At 53.8% G+C, this 16,221-nt stretch overlaps 1 protein-coding gene across 1 annotated transcript; it reads left to right on the top strand.

The window, feature by feature from the left end:
* Positions 1-3,118: 3,118 nt before the first annotated feature.
* Positions 3,119-15,416, top strand: LOC123378392 (gamma-crystallin B-like). The gene is made up of 3 exons (XM_045032102.1): positions 3,119-3,255; positions 12,888-13,127; positions 15,054-15,416. Exons 1-3 carry the CDS (start codon positions 3,250-3,252, stop codon positions 15,327-15,329), a joined length of 522 nt encoding a protein of 173 aa, XP_044888037.1. The 5' UTR covers positions 3,119-3,249; the 3' UTR covers positions 15,330-15,416.
* The last annotated feature ends 805 nt before the right edge of the window (positions 15,417-16,221 follow it).

Here is a 16,221-nt window from a genome sequence, read left to right as displayed (position 1 = left end):
ATCAAAATGCCTTTTGCCTGGAAGGGTCTCAATGAATAAAATGCTTTAGCAACCATTGTGCTCTCAGCGTACTGTTGTAAGTGTACTAAGGCTTGTCCTGTGTTCTTGGGCTACGGTATTGTAACTTTAGCGCCCTCGTGGCCTAGATGGAGTCTGCTCTGCAGGCAGCTCTGGCCAAGAGACAGCGCGCGTAGGAATGCAGCAGGAGAAATCCCCTCCATCCCAGGGGCACCTGTTCCAAAGCCCCCAGAGTGAACACACCCACCCACAGGAAAAGTACAATGGATATAACAAAGGGAGGTATTTATTTACAGAGAGATGAGAGGAGAAAAACAATATAGAGGAGGTAAAACAGGGCTGCATCCAAGCCAAGGCCCCAGGGGCCCAGTGGTAGCACAGTCTGGAAGGGCAGACACGGAGCAACGTGTCTGCACACAGAGTTCAGGAGGCCTGAGCAAAGTTCCAGTCCAGTGGTGAGTCTTGGATGTTCCTGGTCGTCTTCGGCGCCAGTGAACTTTTCCCAACAAACCCCTCTGGTGCCCTCTTCTGCTGCTCTCTGCAAAGCCACACAGAGTGACCACCTCCCCACTTAACTAGCTAGCAGCCTCCCTCCTTGTTCCCAGTGCAGAGTCACAAGCCCCAGTACTCACAGCCCCACGCAGCTCTGGGCAGCTGTGATACTGGGTCCAGCTCTGGCCTGTCCTTCTCGGGCGATTCCTCCCTGGCACGGTGCTCCTCCTGGCTCCTGTCCTGGGCTGTCCCCGATCGGCCGCCCTGTCCTTCCCAGGCTTCTGGCAGGTTCTCTGCTGCTTTCTTTGCCAGGGCCTGCGGGCTGCTGCCTCTCAATCCCTCCCAGCTCCAGAGAGCCCCCTGGAGTTTCCCTCCTTTTTTCTCACTCTCCCTCTCAGAAAAAGATTTAAAGGGGCCATGCTTTCTAAACCCCAAAGGGGTTACAGCATCATCTTCTGAACCAAAAGCTGCCCCTCATCTTTCCCTGCCCTCCACCAGCATTGCATAGCTACTTCCAGCACAAAGTGCCCAACGCCAAACAGAGCTCAGGCCTAGGCAGTACGGAAGCACCTCCAGGGCTGTGCAGGCCTCACCCAGAATGCAGTGCAGAGGGCCGAGCAAGAAACTGAAACATCCAGGACTCGGCCCATAGAGAGGACGACAACCACAGATACGTAATTTAGATCATAATCCTCCAGCCCACCTCTGGCAAGAGCTTTGGAGCTAGGACTAGAAAGGCACTGGGCTGAGCTCCAGCCTTCACTCCCTGGCCAGAAGGCCCTGGGAGCATCACCAGCGAGCAGCAACCAGAGCCCCGCCAGCCACAGAGCTGGGCACCCAGGTGATGGCAGGAATCAGCCACATCTCTCTCTCAGCTGAGGGACAGTGCCTGCCAGTAGGGTGACCAGATAGAAAGTGTGAAAAATCGGGACGGGGGGTGGTAATAGGAGCCTGTATAGGAAAAAGCCCCAAATATCGGGACTGTCCCTATAAAATCGGGTCCCTATAAAATCTGGTCACCCTGACCTGCCACCCACAGACCTCCCATGTGCCAGGGGCCAAGTCTCCAGCCAGTTACCTGAGCACCAATCCAGGGCAGTGCTGAATTAACTAGCCATAGGCACTACAGGCCTGGGTCGAGGGCCCTCATTCCTGGAATTATCTGATTATACTGGCACTTCCAGTGTGTAACGAAAGCTGAGGTTTCTGTCCAGGGGCGTGTAAAGCAAAGCTGAAAATATGACCCAGGTGAAACCAGTGCAGAGATGTCTGCCCAAGTCTGCAGCCAGCCTGGAACAATAGCTCTGAGAGGATTGAACAGCCCCATGCACTTGTGTGAAAAATCCTCACTGCTGAGCAACACAATTATACCCACCTAACCCCTCATGCACACAGTGTTATGTTGGCAGGAGAGCTTCTCCTCTTGACATAGCTACTGCCTCTTAGGGAGGTGGAGTAACTACACCGATGGGAGAACACTTTACTGTTGGTGTAGGAGCTCTTGTATTACAACCCTACAGAGGCACAGCTGAACTGTGCAGAATTTTTAGTGTAGACCTGCCCTATTTCAATAGAAATTTCTAGACAGACTGCCCAAAACCTGCTAGCATTCTGGAAGCAATCGGCATGGCCTCTGGGGGACAGCGTGAGGCCCTGATCCAGTAAAACACTTAAGCCTGTGCTTACCTGAAGCGCCAGAAGAGTCCCATTAACAAAATTACATACGTGCTTAAGTGCTGTGCTGTGTTGGAGCTTGTGTTAAACAGCCTGTCATGGGGTTCACTCAGCACTGGGGGTACCTCTTTGTGGCTGATCTGGGGATCAGCACTCACCCGGTCTGGCACTCCCTTCCATCATTTACCCTTCTTTCTGCCTTGATGACTCAGGGTGCTCCCCCTTCATGCTTGGCCCTTTGGCTAGGTCACCATATAGTCCCCACTTCCAGGGTATCAAAGTCTCTCCAGACCGGCTGTCCGGTTGGTGTCTCCCACAAGCCTATGCCACATGCCACTGGCTGGTAGGGAAACTCAGACACACAGAAATTCTGCCTAAATGTAAAAACAGTCCCTCTAGCACCTGGCGTCCAATCTTTAAAAAAATGCATGCCTGCGAATACTTTCTAAAAAGTATTAAGTATACAGAAAACAGTAGCCACCATATACACAAACCAGAAAAGGCTAGCAGCAATCAAAGTAAAAAACAAAATGATCAAACACTTTATAGTACAACCAGAAAAGTAACTCAGCTGTGTATGCAAAATTAGCAGAAGTTATCAGTGTACTGATAAAAAGAATCTCACTCACTCTAAGCTTACCATTGTTCTGGACTTGAATTATGTATTCAGAGGAGGTGTGCAAATGCTGGCATAATGGGCACAGAACAAATATCAGGTTACCAATAATGGGGAAATCAAATTCAGTACTATGTGGAAAATGCTAAATAATCTTGCCAAACAGTTTAACAAAGTGGACAGGGTTAAAATGAAGGCACACACACAAAAAAGTGTCCCTAGTTAACAGGAAAAAACAAACAAACACCAGACATTTATCCTAGCAATCAATAATGCAGCAGACACAGGCCCACCCTGGCCATGGGTTACCATTTGGAAAGCTATCCCTGTAACAGATTTCACTTGAGGCCAGCAACAATTGCAGTCAGGCAAAAAGTGGAGCGGCTGCAAAGCATTCAACAACAGGATGTGAAGTTAGAACCCCTTTGGAACAAGCCTCCAGCCAAAACATGAAGGTAGGTCAAAACTTAGAAATAAAGCGAGAACTCCTCTGTGGTAAAATCAAAGAGTGGTTTACTATGGGTTGCACCACAAAATATGCAAGCAAATCTGCTATAATGGGTGCATGGGCCCACCCCAAACAGGCAGAGGCCAAAGACAGGTTGTCAACAATGGGAAAGGGATCTGTAGCTGCTCCTTATCTGTGCCAGGCACAATCCAGCTATCAAAGAAAGTAAAAAAGCTCTTCTGAGATGGGTCCCCAGAGGTTCATGGAAAGGAGAGCAAATCTACTGTACTGGGGAGCTGCCCTTAGCACCAAGGGTAACAAGTATGTGCTAGTTGTTCTCAATGCTTTCTCAGATATGTGACTGCCCTAATGAGAGCGAAACAATTGGCGGGCAATGTGTTCTGCCGATGGGGGGCGGGGGGCAGGGGACGCTAAGGTTATTGACTCAGACAAAGGGATCAGATTTGTGGGGTCAGTTGTCAAAGAAGTGTCCACTGGCTGGACGTAGATAAGAGGGTTACTCACCGTTGTAACTGTTGTTCTTCGAGATGTGTTGCTCATATCCATTCCATGTAGGTGTGTGCGTGCCGCGTTCACGATCGTCGGAAGACTTTTACCCTAACAACTCAGTGGGTCGGCTGGGCGCCCCCTGGAGTGGCGCCACCATGGCGCCGGATATATACACCAGCCGACCCACCCACTCCTCAGTTCCTTCTTGCCGGCTACTCCGACAGTGGGGAAGGAGGGTGGGTTTGGAATGGATATGAGCAACACATCTCGAAGAACAACAGTTACAACAGTGAGTAACCGTCTTTTCTTCTTCGAGTGATTGCTCATATCCATTCCATGTAGGTGATTCCCAAGCCTTACGTAGGCGGTGGGGTCGGAGTGAGATATTGCAGAATGCAAACTGCTGAGCCAAAGGCTGCATCATCTCTGGACAGTTAGACCAAAGAGGCAAAGGTCCGGATAGAGGACCAGGTAGTAGCACGACATAGCCCCTGGAAGGGTATGAGAGTCGGAAAGGGAGCAGAAGAAGCCTGAGCCCTGGTGAAACGAGCAGTAAGGTGGCTCGAGGGAACATGGCCAAGTCACAGGAGGTGCAAATGCATGACATCACCCAAGATGGAAAGCTCTGGGAGGAGACAGGTAGGCCCTTCATCCGGTCTGCCAATACAACGAAGAGTTGGGGGCGTACAAAAAAGCTTGTCCGCTCGACATAAAAAGCGAGCGCCCTACGGACGTCTAGGGAGGGCAAATGCGCTCCCGTCGTGATGAATGGGGCTTCGGAGAGAAGACCGGAAGGAAGATATCCCGGATGATATGAAAGGTCAACAGCACCTTAGGGAGGAAGGCCGGACGTGGTCACAACCGCCCCTTGTCCTTACGCAACATAGTGCACCGTGGGTCCACTGTGAGAGCCCGAAGCTCGGAGACTTGACCAGCCGAAGCAAAGGTTACAAGGAAAAAACTGTCCCTCAGGACAGGTATCTCAGCGAGCATGTTGTCAGTGGTTCGAATGGAGCAGGCATAAGTCTGCTTATAACCAGGTTGAAGACCCAGGAGTTGGTGGGGCGGCGAACCTGGGGGCATAAATGCCCCAAGCCCTTGAGGAACCTAGAAACCACAGAGTGTGAGAATATGAAGCGGCCACTCTCCCTTGGGAGGGAGGGAGAGACGGCTGCCAAGTGCACCCTTAATGATGAACTGCGCCAGGCGCTGCTGTTTAAAGATCATAGGCAATCCAAGAGGAAATGGATCGGAACCTCTGTGGGGGAAACCTTGTGTTTCATAGCAGCAAGAGAAAGACTGCCAGTTGGGCAGATACGTTAACCGAGTGGAAGGCTCCCTACCACCCAGGAGAATCCTGTAGAACCGAGGCAGAACAACGTAACTCGGATCGGTTTAGGCCCACAGCAGGCATGCGGAGATGTGCAGGGATTGCAGGTCTAGGTGGTAAAGTTTGCCATGATCCAGCGTTATGAGGTCTGGGCAAAGAGGCAGGGGAATCGGTTGGCTACCGACCGGTCTAGCAACATGGTGTACCAGTGCTGCCTGGGCCACGCTGAAGCGATCATGATCAGATGCACTCTGTCCCTGCGGAATGTTAGCAGGACCTTGCGAACCAGCGGGAGCGGTGAGAAAGCGGACGGCAGACGGCTCATCCACGGCATCAGAAAAACAGCCAAGATCAAGCCCGGGGAGAGGCCTTGGCATGAGCAGAACTTCTCTCTTGTTCTGTTCTCGCAAGAGCGAAGTTCCTGAAACGTAATGGATAACATCCGGAGGAATCAACCACTTGAGAGACAGGAAGGATCTGCTGAGGCGATCCGCCAGAGTGTTCTGGACCCCTAGGAGAAAGAACGCTACCAGGTCCGGCGATTGAGCTGTGCAGGAGTCCCGGAGCTGGATCGCTCCCTGCAAAGAGAGGAGGACCGTGCTCCTCCGTGTTTGTTTATGCAACGAGTGTCCGTTGTGTTGTCTGTGAACACCGAGACACAATAGCCTTGTAGGTGCTGCTGAAGCACCTGGTACACAAGGCAGACTGCTCCCAACTCCCGGACATCGATGTGCAAGGGCAGCTGTTGAGCCAACCAAAGGTCTGGAGTGGGAAACTGACCCAAGTGAGCACCCCAGCGAAGAGATGGGGGCGTCCATCATGAGGGACACCGAGGGTGAGGTGGATGGAACAGCACCCCTACACACATCAGGGAGGGCGTCGACCCCCAGTTGAGGGAGCCTAGGATGCTCGGGGGGATCGAGGCGACCATGACCATGCTGTCTCTGGCCGGGTGGTACACTGAGGTGAGTCACGATTAAAGTGTACGGAGGCGAAGCCTGGCATGTTCGGTTATGCACGTGCAGACAGCCATGTGGCCCAGAAAACCTAGGCAAGTTCAACCCAAAGTTGCCGGGAAGGTCCATAGACCTTGTACAATGGTTACCATCGCGTGAAATCAAGGCGTAGGTAAGCAGGCTGTGCGATACTGAAGTCCAGGGCGGCCTCAGTTAAGTCTATTCCCTGAGTGGGAATCAGGGAGGATTTCGCTATATGGATCATCAGGCCTAAACGCAGGAATAGGACCTCATCGACGCCCACACGAGTGGTAACTTGGGCCCCAGTGGCCCCTGGAATGAGCCAATCATCCAGATACGGAGAACATGTATCCGACAGCGGCGGAGAGGGCGGCGACTACAGCCAGACACTGTGAATACACAGGGGGCTGTATAGAGGCCGATCGGGAGGACCGTAAACTGAAAATGACGGTTGGCTACAAACCGGAGGTACCTTCTGTGCGGAGGATAAATGGCAACGTGAAAATACCTGCCCTTCATATCGAGGGCGGCATACCAGTCTCCGGGATCCAAGGATGGGATGACGGTCCCCATGGATACCATGCGGAACTCCAGGTATATCATAACTTGTTGAGCTCCCGCAGGTCTAGGATAGGTCTGAGACCTCCCTTCACCTTGGGGATCAGGAACTAGTGGGGCTAGAACCTTTTGTCCGTTTCGTCCTTGGAACCTCCTCTATAGCTCCGATGGTGAGGAGCGCCCGCACCTCTTGCAAGAGGAATTGCTCGTGAGAGGGGTCCCAAAGGGGTCCCGACCAACGCCCATGACTGCCTCAGCGTCGCCTGCTGGCAAAGCCCTGTCGTTGTCTAGGCGCAGGGTAAAGGCGGTGAGGCTGGCGGAAAGGTCAGCAGTGAGTCATCGGCATGTACATGCCAAGAGGGAGTGCGTAGTGACCTCGCTGTCCTTTGGGCCTTGCAGCCTAGGGTCAGTTTTGAGAACAGGCCTTTGTCATTGAAGGACGAGTCCTGTATAGTGTGCAGAAGCTGCGAGGAAAGGCTCAATAACTGGAGCCATAAAATGCGCCTCGTAGCACCCCCCAAGGCCAGAGTCGTGGCTGTGGAGTCCGCTACATCCAACAAGGTCTGGAGGGAAGCTCTCGCCACTTTCGGCCCTACGCGAAGTTGCAGGGCCCCCGCCGAGTACATCTTACGGCCCAGTAAGACCATTCGCCTAGCCTCCTTGGATCTAGGGGCTGGTGCCTGCTGGCCATGGCGTTCCCTCTCATTGACGGACTGGACGACAAGGGAGCAAGGGGGAGGATGTACATATAGGTACTCGTACCCCCTAGAGGGTACCATGTACTTGCGTTCGACTCCCCTGGCTGTGGGCAGGATAGAGGCTGGAGACTGTCAAATGGTATCAGCATTGGCCTGGATCATCTGAATGAATGGAAGGGGCCACTCTAGTGGGGGCGTCAGCCAACAGAATGTCTATTACCGGATCCTCTATCTCCGAGACTTCCTCCACTTGGAGGTTCATATTGAGTGCCACCTGACTCAGGAAGTCCTGATGGGCCCTCAAGTCGATTGGAGGAGGGCCCGAGGCGGATGTTTTTGCCACCGCCTCATCTGGGGAGGAGGAAGAAGAAAGGCCGGGGACCAGTGGGTCCTGCGTGGGCTCACGCTCCTGGACGACCTCCTGATCCGGTGGAATGTGGGAATCCGGTGGCAGAACCGGACTTCCTCCGTACCGGTCGGAGGGGGACGCTAACTGTCGCCTCTGGCACCCAGTGCTCTGACGGAACAGAGCGCGATGGGATCACAGGTAGGCCTTTGGCCTGATGGCACGCCCAAGATGTACAGGGCAGCCACTGATGGGGGTCAGGGTCCTGGCCTGGGGCACCCGGAAGACTCTGGTGTGCACATCCGAATGGATGGCCATGGAGAAGTTAACGCCCTGGGCAGAGTCTCCCTCTCCAGCTCATGGCGCTCGACGCGGCACCGGGGATCGGTACCGTGAGGCCTACCGGTACCGGGAGCGAGAATGGGACCTGCAACCGGAGCGGTGCCGGGAGGCTGACCGAGATGTCGAGGCTCGACGCCTGGAGTGGCTACGGGAGTCCAGTGCCTGGAGCGGTGCCAGGAGCTGGATCGGCACCGAGTGTACCAGGTCGGGGAACGGGACGCTGATCGGTGCCGCGGGTATGACTGGTACCGATATGGGGAACGGTGCCAGGACCGTGAGCGGTGCCGGCACCTGGCTTGGCAACAGGACCAAGAACATCTGCGGGACCGCGATCGTGAACGGTGCTGCTCTGTGGTGCCGATGCAGGGTGGCCTGAGCAAGACAGGCTCGCCGATAGACAATATAACCCGCACCGGCAGTGCCGGGGGTTGAAGCAGCGCAGGCTCTGTCATTGCCATCAACTCCCTCGCTGTGGAAATGTTTCCGGCGTGGAGGGAATAGTGAGCTCAACCACGGCTCGCACCGGGGAGCGTTCAGGCGCTGGACTCAACGGCTCTTGCGTGGCCGGAGTCAATGGTGCCGATATTGACGGTGCCGCGGCAGGTATCAGAACCGGGCAGACCGACTTAGTATAGCGCTCGGCTGCGGAGCAGGCGTCTCTGACGCAGCTGAAGAGCGAGCTCAACCGCGGCTCGTACCGGGGAGCGTGTTGGTACCGGACTCGACGGCTCTTGCATGGCCGGAGTGGACGGTGCCGATACTGTCGGTGCCGCAGCAGGTATAGGTGCCGGGCAGTGCGACTTAGTAGAGCGCTCGGCTGCGGAGCAGGCGGCTCCAACGCAGCTTAATAACAGGCTCGACCACAGTTCGTACCGGGGAGCCTTCCAGCACCGGACTCGACAGCTCTTGCATGGCCAGAGTTAGCGGTGTGGATATTGTCGGCGCCGCGGCAGACATCGGTGCCGGGCGATCCGACTTAACATAGCGCTCGGGCTGTGGAGCAGGCGGCTCGGACGCAGCAGGAGTCCTGAGCCTCTTCATCCTGCAGGAGAGAGATGCGTGCTGAGCGGACGACAGTGCCAACGACGGGTGGTGCCGGGAGGCCTTGGCGGTACTGGCGATCCGGTGCCAAGGGAGCGCTTCTTGAAGACTAACCAGCGCTCGGTGCCGAGAGCGGAGGAGCAAAAGCTGCCTCCCTCAGGAGCTGTTGAGACGAAAGTCCCGCTCCCCTTTGTTCTCGGATTAAAGGCCTCACAAATGCGGCACTTATCTGTGAGGTGAGATTCCTCGAGGCACTTAGGAGAGGATCTCTTGTCGGCATCGGCTTGTGGCCGGCCGAGCGTTATAAAACCCTGTGGACCGGGCATCGGACCCGGCACCGGGTGAGGGGAAGGGGATAAACCCTGAACCCCTGTGAAATAAATACACTATACTATACTAAAAACAAATAAGGTTAACTACAACTATAAAAATCTGAACTATATACGATACTTAACGAGAGAAACTACGAGTAGCTAGGGAAGTGGAACAGCTAAGCCACGCTCCACTGTTCCAACGACCGACGCGGGCGGTAAGAAGGAACTGAGGAGTGGGTGGATCGGCTGGTGTATATATCCGGCACCATGGTGGCACCCAACCGACCCACTGAGTTGCTAGGGTAAAAGTCTTCCGACGAACGTGCACGCGGCGTGCACACACCTACATGGAATGGATATGAGCAATCACTCGAAGAAGAACAAAAGGTTCCCTTTCCCTGTCACCCAGGCAGCAGCAGGACAGATTGACTGAATAATCAGGACCATCAAATCCAAGTTTAGAAAGAAAAAAAAAAAGTGGCACTACAAAAGGCAGCAATTGGGATGAAGTGTTACCGATGGCACTAGCATGAGAGCTAGGGATGCAAATCCACAGGCTTTTACTTAGGGTTGCCAAATTTCTAATTGCATAGAACCCAACACCCTTGCCCCATCCCCCACCCTGAGGCCACGCCCATGCTCCACTGCTTCTCTGAGGCCCCACCCCCACTCATTCCAGCCCCCCTCCTTCAGTTGCTCACTCTCCCCTACCCTCATTCACTTTCACTGGGCTGGGGCAGGGGGCTGGAGTGTCAGAGAGGGTGAAGGCTCCAGCTGTGGGTTTGGGCTCCAAGGTAGGGCCAGAAATGAGGGGTTCAGGGTGAGGGAGGGGGCTCCGGGCTGGGGCAGGGGGTTGGGGTGCAGAAGGGGGTGAAGGCTCCGGTTGGGGGTGCAGGCTCTGGGGTGGGTCTGGGGATGAAGGGTTTGGGGTGAAGGAGGAAGCTCCGGGCTGGGGTGAAGGGGTTTGGATTGCGAGAACGGGCTCAGGGCTGGGGCAGGGGGTTGGGGTATGGGAGGGGGTGTGGTCTCTGGGAGGGTGGTCGGGGCTGGGGCAGGAGGTTGGGGTGCGGGAGGGAGTTTGGGTGCAGGAGGGGGCTCAGGGCTGGGCTGTGGGAGCGGGTTCTGACCTGGGGCAGGGGTGCAGGGGCTGGGAGGGAGTTCCAACCTGGGGCATGGGGTTGGCATGCAGGAGAGGGTTCAGGGTACCGGCTTTGTCAGGTGGTGCTTACGTCAGATGGCTCCCGGTCAGCGGTGCAGCGGGGCTAAGGCAGGCTTCCTGCCTCCCTGGCTCTGCGCTGCTCCCTGAAGTGACCGGCACGTCCAGCCCCTAGGCAGAGGTGCAGCCAAGTGGCTCTGCACAGTACACGCTACCTGTGCCCGCAGGTGCCACCTCCACAGTTCGCATTGGCTGTGGTTCCTGTGTGGAGCTTCCCTGATTGCACCTGTGCCTAGAGTCCGCAGGGATATGCCGGCCGCTTCCGGGAGAGCACAGAACCAGGGCAGGCAGAGAGCCTCTCTTAGCCCTGTTGTGCCACCGACCAGACTTTTACCGGGCCAGTCAGTGGTGCTCACTGGAGCTGCCAGAGTCCCTTTTCGACCAGATATTCCTGTCAAAAACCACACTCCTGGCAACCCTACTTTTACCCCAATGAGGCCTGATGGGAAGACCAGTGAAAGTGTGGAAGGATATAATTAACCTGGTTCCAGTTTATCTGGCTACAGAAGCCCTGTCAGAAGCCTGGGAACAGGACTTGCAGATAGAGATTCTCCAGCTACAGAGGAGTGTGGTGGTGGTGGCAAGAAAGGACAGGAAAGTGTAAAAGACCAGGGCATGGTTTGATACCAAAGGAGACCTGACTGAGCACCAAGTGGGATCTAAAGTCATCATCCAGGATCAGGCTCCCTGCAAGCCTTTTCTAAAGGTAAAGCAGTACGGTCTGTGCTTAGGGTTGGCTCCACTTGACCCCTCTGTATACTTCTTAGTCTTGGGAGGTATTAGTAAAGTAATACCCCTCACTTAAGAATTTAAAGCAACTAGAAACTGAGAGGCCCCACCCCCATCTCTATTCAATTTACAAACTTCAAGTTTGTCAGACGTGTCTCCGGGAGCATGGCACCAGCAGCATTCTCTTTAAGCACTGAATATATTTTTGCTTTAAATAGGGTCACTGAAACCCTTTATATTTCAGGACACACATTTAGTTCTCAGAGCCATCATTGTTAAAATATAAAGTCGCTTAGTGAATAAATGAGACATTGAAAATTTTCCTGTGCAGTAAAGAGCTTTTGAATATCTAAGCAGCCAAAGTTATATAATCCAGGGGTAGAGAGTAGCTGCCCAGTACATTCTACAGGCATAGGGAGGAAATTCCCAGCATGGAGATAGAAAGATGGATTAAACAGAGTGGGGGGAAAAAACAGAAAAAGATAGTGGAGAGAGAAATATACATTGGTACCATACAATGACCACATGTGAGGACTCAGAACAGCCCTGTGTGGCTGCGGGTGGAGATGGATGCTGCTCACCTACTGAATAGCTGCTTATCTCATGCTGGTCTCTCAGGAGCACGTTCCAGACTCCTGCTGAACCCAGAGCTACTGAATGGGTAAAACATGCGTGATGAGTGCCTAAGCCCTTCTGACATTTTTTTTGACATACACATTTCTGTTTTATCTCCCTACTTTGTATTTTGGCATTTGAACCCTCTTCTGTCTTTATTGTACCACTTCTGCATTCACTAGTAAAAATGCAACTGCAAAGACTCTATAGAAAAGGATTGTGATGGCATCAACATCCAGTCCCCTCTGTCACTCGGCCAGAAGTTTCTCCCTTTTCCTGAACTGCGTTGTCTTCAATGTAAAAATGGCTGAGCTGACAGATCTAGGACCTGGAATTGGTCACTAGTAACAATAGGAATAAAACCAGTTCCCCACTACACAAAACCTATGGACACTAGTACAAAGAGTTGAATGATCCCCCAGAGTCATGAGCTGGCTCTATGAACAGAGAAAAGACTTTTGTTAACGTGTGCACGCGTTGTGAGGTATAAAAAGGCAGTTGCCCAGCCGGAGTGCTATGGCTTGCAGCCTGAATCCAGCTACAATGGGAAAGGTAAGAGAAACCCGTCTGGACTGGATTGTCTGGTATGTCAGTCTGAAGCCAGGGACCTGATTCTCCTCTAATTTACAACAGAGTTAGTCTGTTGATGTCAAAAGAGTTACTCTTGGCCTATACCAGTAGAAGAGGAGAATCAAGAATGCAGAGCCAGGGGACCTATGGCCTCTATTAATCCCTGTATATTAATCTCTCAGAGCCCAATTCTGCTTTCGCTTACACTTGGGTAAATGAGGATCAATTCCACTGAAGTCACAGGACTATATCAATTTATCACCAGAGTCAGTAAAATGTAAGGCCCAGACACTTCAGGCTTAGCGTGCTGGATGGAGAGAAATTGGAATGCCAGGACGCAGTAACACTGTATAGGATGTTACTGAAAACTCTGCTGTTTGTTTCTCGCACTAGATCACCCTTTTTGAGGACAGAAACTTCCAGGGCCGCTCCGTTGAGTGCAGCAGTGACCGGCCGGATTTTCAAAGTCAGCTCAGCCGCTGTAACTCCGCCCGCGTGGAAAGTGGCTGCTTCATGCTCTATGAACGTCCCAACTTCCAGGGACAGCAGTTCTTTCTGAAACGGGGGGATTATCCTGACATGCAGTCTGAGGGTTTCAGCACCTCCATTAAGTCCTGCCGGATGATCCCACCTGTGAGTTTGATTTTGCTTTTAAAAAATGGCATCGTTGCCCAAGCCACCGTCATAAGGCACTTGCCTGATCATTTTCAGCTGAGCTACTGAGGACTGAAAACAAGAACTGTTTTCTTCCTCCTAGTCATCGTCCCTCCAGGATAGCTGGGGGGACTTTACAGGGATAGGATAAGAAAGTTTCAACCACTACTGCCTGTTCTGGGCATGGGTGCAGCTGTCCTGTGGTTAGGACTATGGACAGTGACCAAGAACATACTCTGATTTAAGAAGAGAAAATGTTTCCGTAACTTCTGGGGATTTGGAGATACACTGGGCTCACTCCCCTCACACTGGTGTAAAATAAGGAGTAACTCCCTGAGGCCCAGAGAGTTACACCAACATGAGGGGAGAACGGGGCACAATATTTCCTTTGACTCTTTAGAACAAAGTCACTTTTCTGCTTCCTTGATTCTGGGGCTTCTGAAGCCTGAAACGCCCCCCAGCAGAACGTAGCGTAGCCTATGGCAGCAGTTCTCAACTAGACGTCTGAGCAACTTTCAGGGAGTCCTCCAAGCAGGGCCAGCATTAGACTCACTGGGGCCCAGGGCAGAAAGCGAAAGCCCTGCCGGTCCAGGCCCCACCACCTGTGCCTGAAGCTGAAGCCAGAGCAACTTAGTTTTGCAGGGCCCCTGTGGTCTGGGGCCCCGGATACTTGCCCTGCTTGCTCCCCTCTAATGCCAGCCCTGGTTTTTATACGCAGAAAAACAGTCATTGTGGCACAGGGGGCCGTGGAGTTTACACAGCATGTTAGGGGGGCCTCTTGTGGGGCAAGCACACCCCGTCCCTTCCTGGGATGGGGTGAGAGTAATTATAGCCCTGCAGCTTAATCTATACGATCATCCCTTGGCTTGGGATAGCTTGGCCTATGGATAAAAGTCAATATGGCTTCCCTCTCTCAGGGCTGGGGGTCCTTGTGGCCTGAGTCAGCAGGGCTGCCCTGTTCAGCAGGGCTGTATGGCCCAATAGCCAGAGTCAGTAAAATGGCCGTCTTCAGTAGGGCTGTTTGGTCTGGCGGCCGCTCAGGAGACTGAGTCCGTGCCCTCCCTGCTCCACCAGGTCCCAGCTCAGAGCCCTAAAAGTGGCAAGTGTGCTGGCCACTGAGTCAGCGGGGAATCCACCCAAAACACACTGACACCAGTCAGTACAATGCCTAGTCCCCGTGAACTACTTTCTACCCTGTCCCTGGTGGAGTCATCCTGGAATCTCCGAAGTCCGTAGGCTCCTCAGTCTGTGCATCTCTCAGCAGCTCCATTGCTCCTTGGGCGTCTTCAGGACCTTGGGCATTTGCCTGGGTCTCGGCGTCTCCGGCTTCTGCCTTCTGGGGCCTTAGCACTTGCCGGACGTGAGACTGCAGCGGGTGTCCTCCCTCCTCGGCAGTCAGCCCCGAATGAGCTGGGCTGCTCCCTTTTATACCTGGTCTCCAGCTGGAGCATGCCCAGCAGGGCCGAGGGTGCATGGCCTCCTCGGCCCAAAGGGTAGAGTTCACCCTTGCAGTACCAGTGCAGGGCATGCACGGCCCGTCACAGGGCCTCAGAAGAAGAAAGATTGAGAACCCCAGGCCAATGGGAGCACTGTGCTGGCTGAGGACTGGCCAGCGTTGTACACTGCAGCCCTGTCCCCTCTTGTGTCTGGTTGGGCTCCCTCTTCCCCACCCCAGACATGCTCCCTGCACCAAGGGTGGGAGTCACGGCTGGTATAGCTCCGACTCAAATGGGTGGATGTGCTGCCTTTGCAGCATTCAAGGATTCTCCTCCTGTGGGGAGCAGAGGCAGCTGTAAGCATCTTTTGCACCACTGGAGCAATGCACAGGGCTGACTCAGGGCCCAGGATCACAGGCAGCCAGCCTGCTGAGGTCACTCTATTACCCTGTCTCATTTTCTGTCACAGCACAGGGGCACCTACAGGATAAAGATCTATGAGAAGGAGGATCACAGAGGCAACATGGTAGAGTTAACCGAGGACTCTCCGCAAGTCATGGACCAGCTACGTTCCCCTGAGATGCTCTCTTGTTCTGTGCTGGAGGGGCACTGGATCTTTTACGAATTGCCGAATTACAGAGGCCACCAGTACCTGCTGAGGCCAGGGGAGTACAGGAGATTCAGCGAGTGGGGCGCTATGAGTGGCAGAGTCGGCTCTTTGAGACGTGCCACTGATCTCTACTGAATCAAGACGCCTTTTGCCTGGAAGGGTCTCAATGAATAAAATGCTTTAGCAACCATTGTGCTCTCAGCGTGCTGTTGTAAGTGTACTAAGGGGAATGTTGAGGCTTGTCCTGTGTTCTTGGGCTACGGTATCATCTTCTGAACCAAAAGCTGCCCCTCATCTTTCCCTGCCCTCCCCCAGCATTGCATAGCTACTTCCAACACAAAGTGCCCAACGCCAAACACAGGGCTCCGGCCTAGGCAGACGCACAAGGGAGTACAGGGGCACCTTACCGAGAATGCAGTGCAGGAGGCTGAGCAAGAAACCGAAACATCCAGGACTTGGCCCATAGAGAGGACGATAACTGCAGATTTGTACTTTAGATAATAATCCTCCAGCCCACCCTTGGCCAGAGATTTGGAGCTAGGACTAGAGTGGCTCTGGGCTGATCTCCCGCCCTCACTTCTCGCCAGATGGCACTGGGAGCATCACCAGGGAGCAGCAGCCAGAGCCCCCTCAGCCACCAGGCATGGAGCAGGCAGAGCTGGGCACCCAGGTGATGGCAGGAATCAGCCACATCCCCCTCCCAACCGAGAGGCAGCGCCTGTCACACTCTCTCCCGAGCCAGGGACTATGCCTCGGCCAGAGTTACCTAGGCACCGATCCAGGGCAGAGCAGGATTAACTAGCCATAGGCACCACAGGCCTGGATCCAGGGCCCCATCTCCTGGAATCATCTGAATACACTTGCACTTCCAGTGTGTAAATGAAACCTGTGGTTTCTATCCCAGCTTGAAAATATGACCCAGTTGGAACCAATTCAGAGATGTCTGGCCAAGTCTGCATCCAGCCTGAAACAATTGAGAGGACTGAACTGCCCCATGCACCTCAGTGTGAGGTTAACTGTAGTAGCC

The sequence above is a fragment of the Mauremys mutica genome, chromosome 10 (genome assembly GCF_020497125.1).
Source record: "Mauremys mutica isolate MM-2020 ecotype Southern chromosome 10, ASM2049712v1, whole genome shotgun sequence".
Taxonomy (NCBI): Eukaryota; Metazoa; Chordata; order Testudines; family Geoemydidae; genus Mauremys; species Mauremys mutica.
The sequence above is the reverse complement of the archived record's forward strand: the minus strand, read 5'-3'. Positions and strand labels throughout refer to the sequence as shown.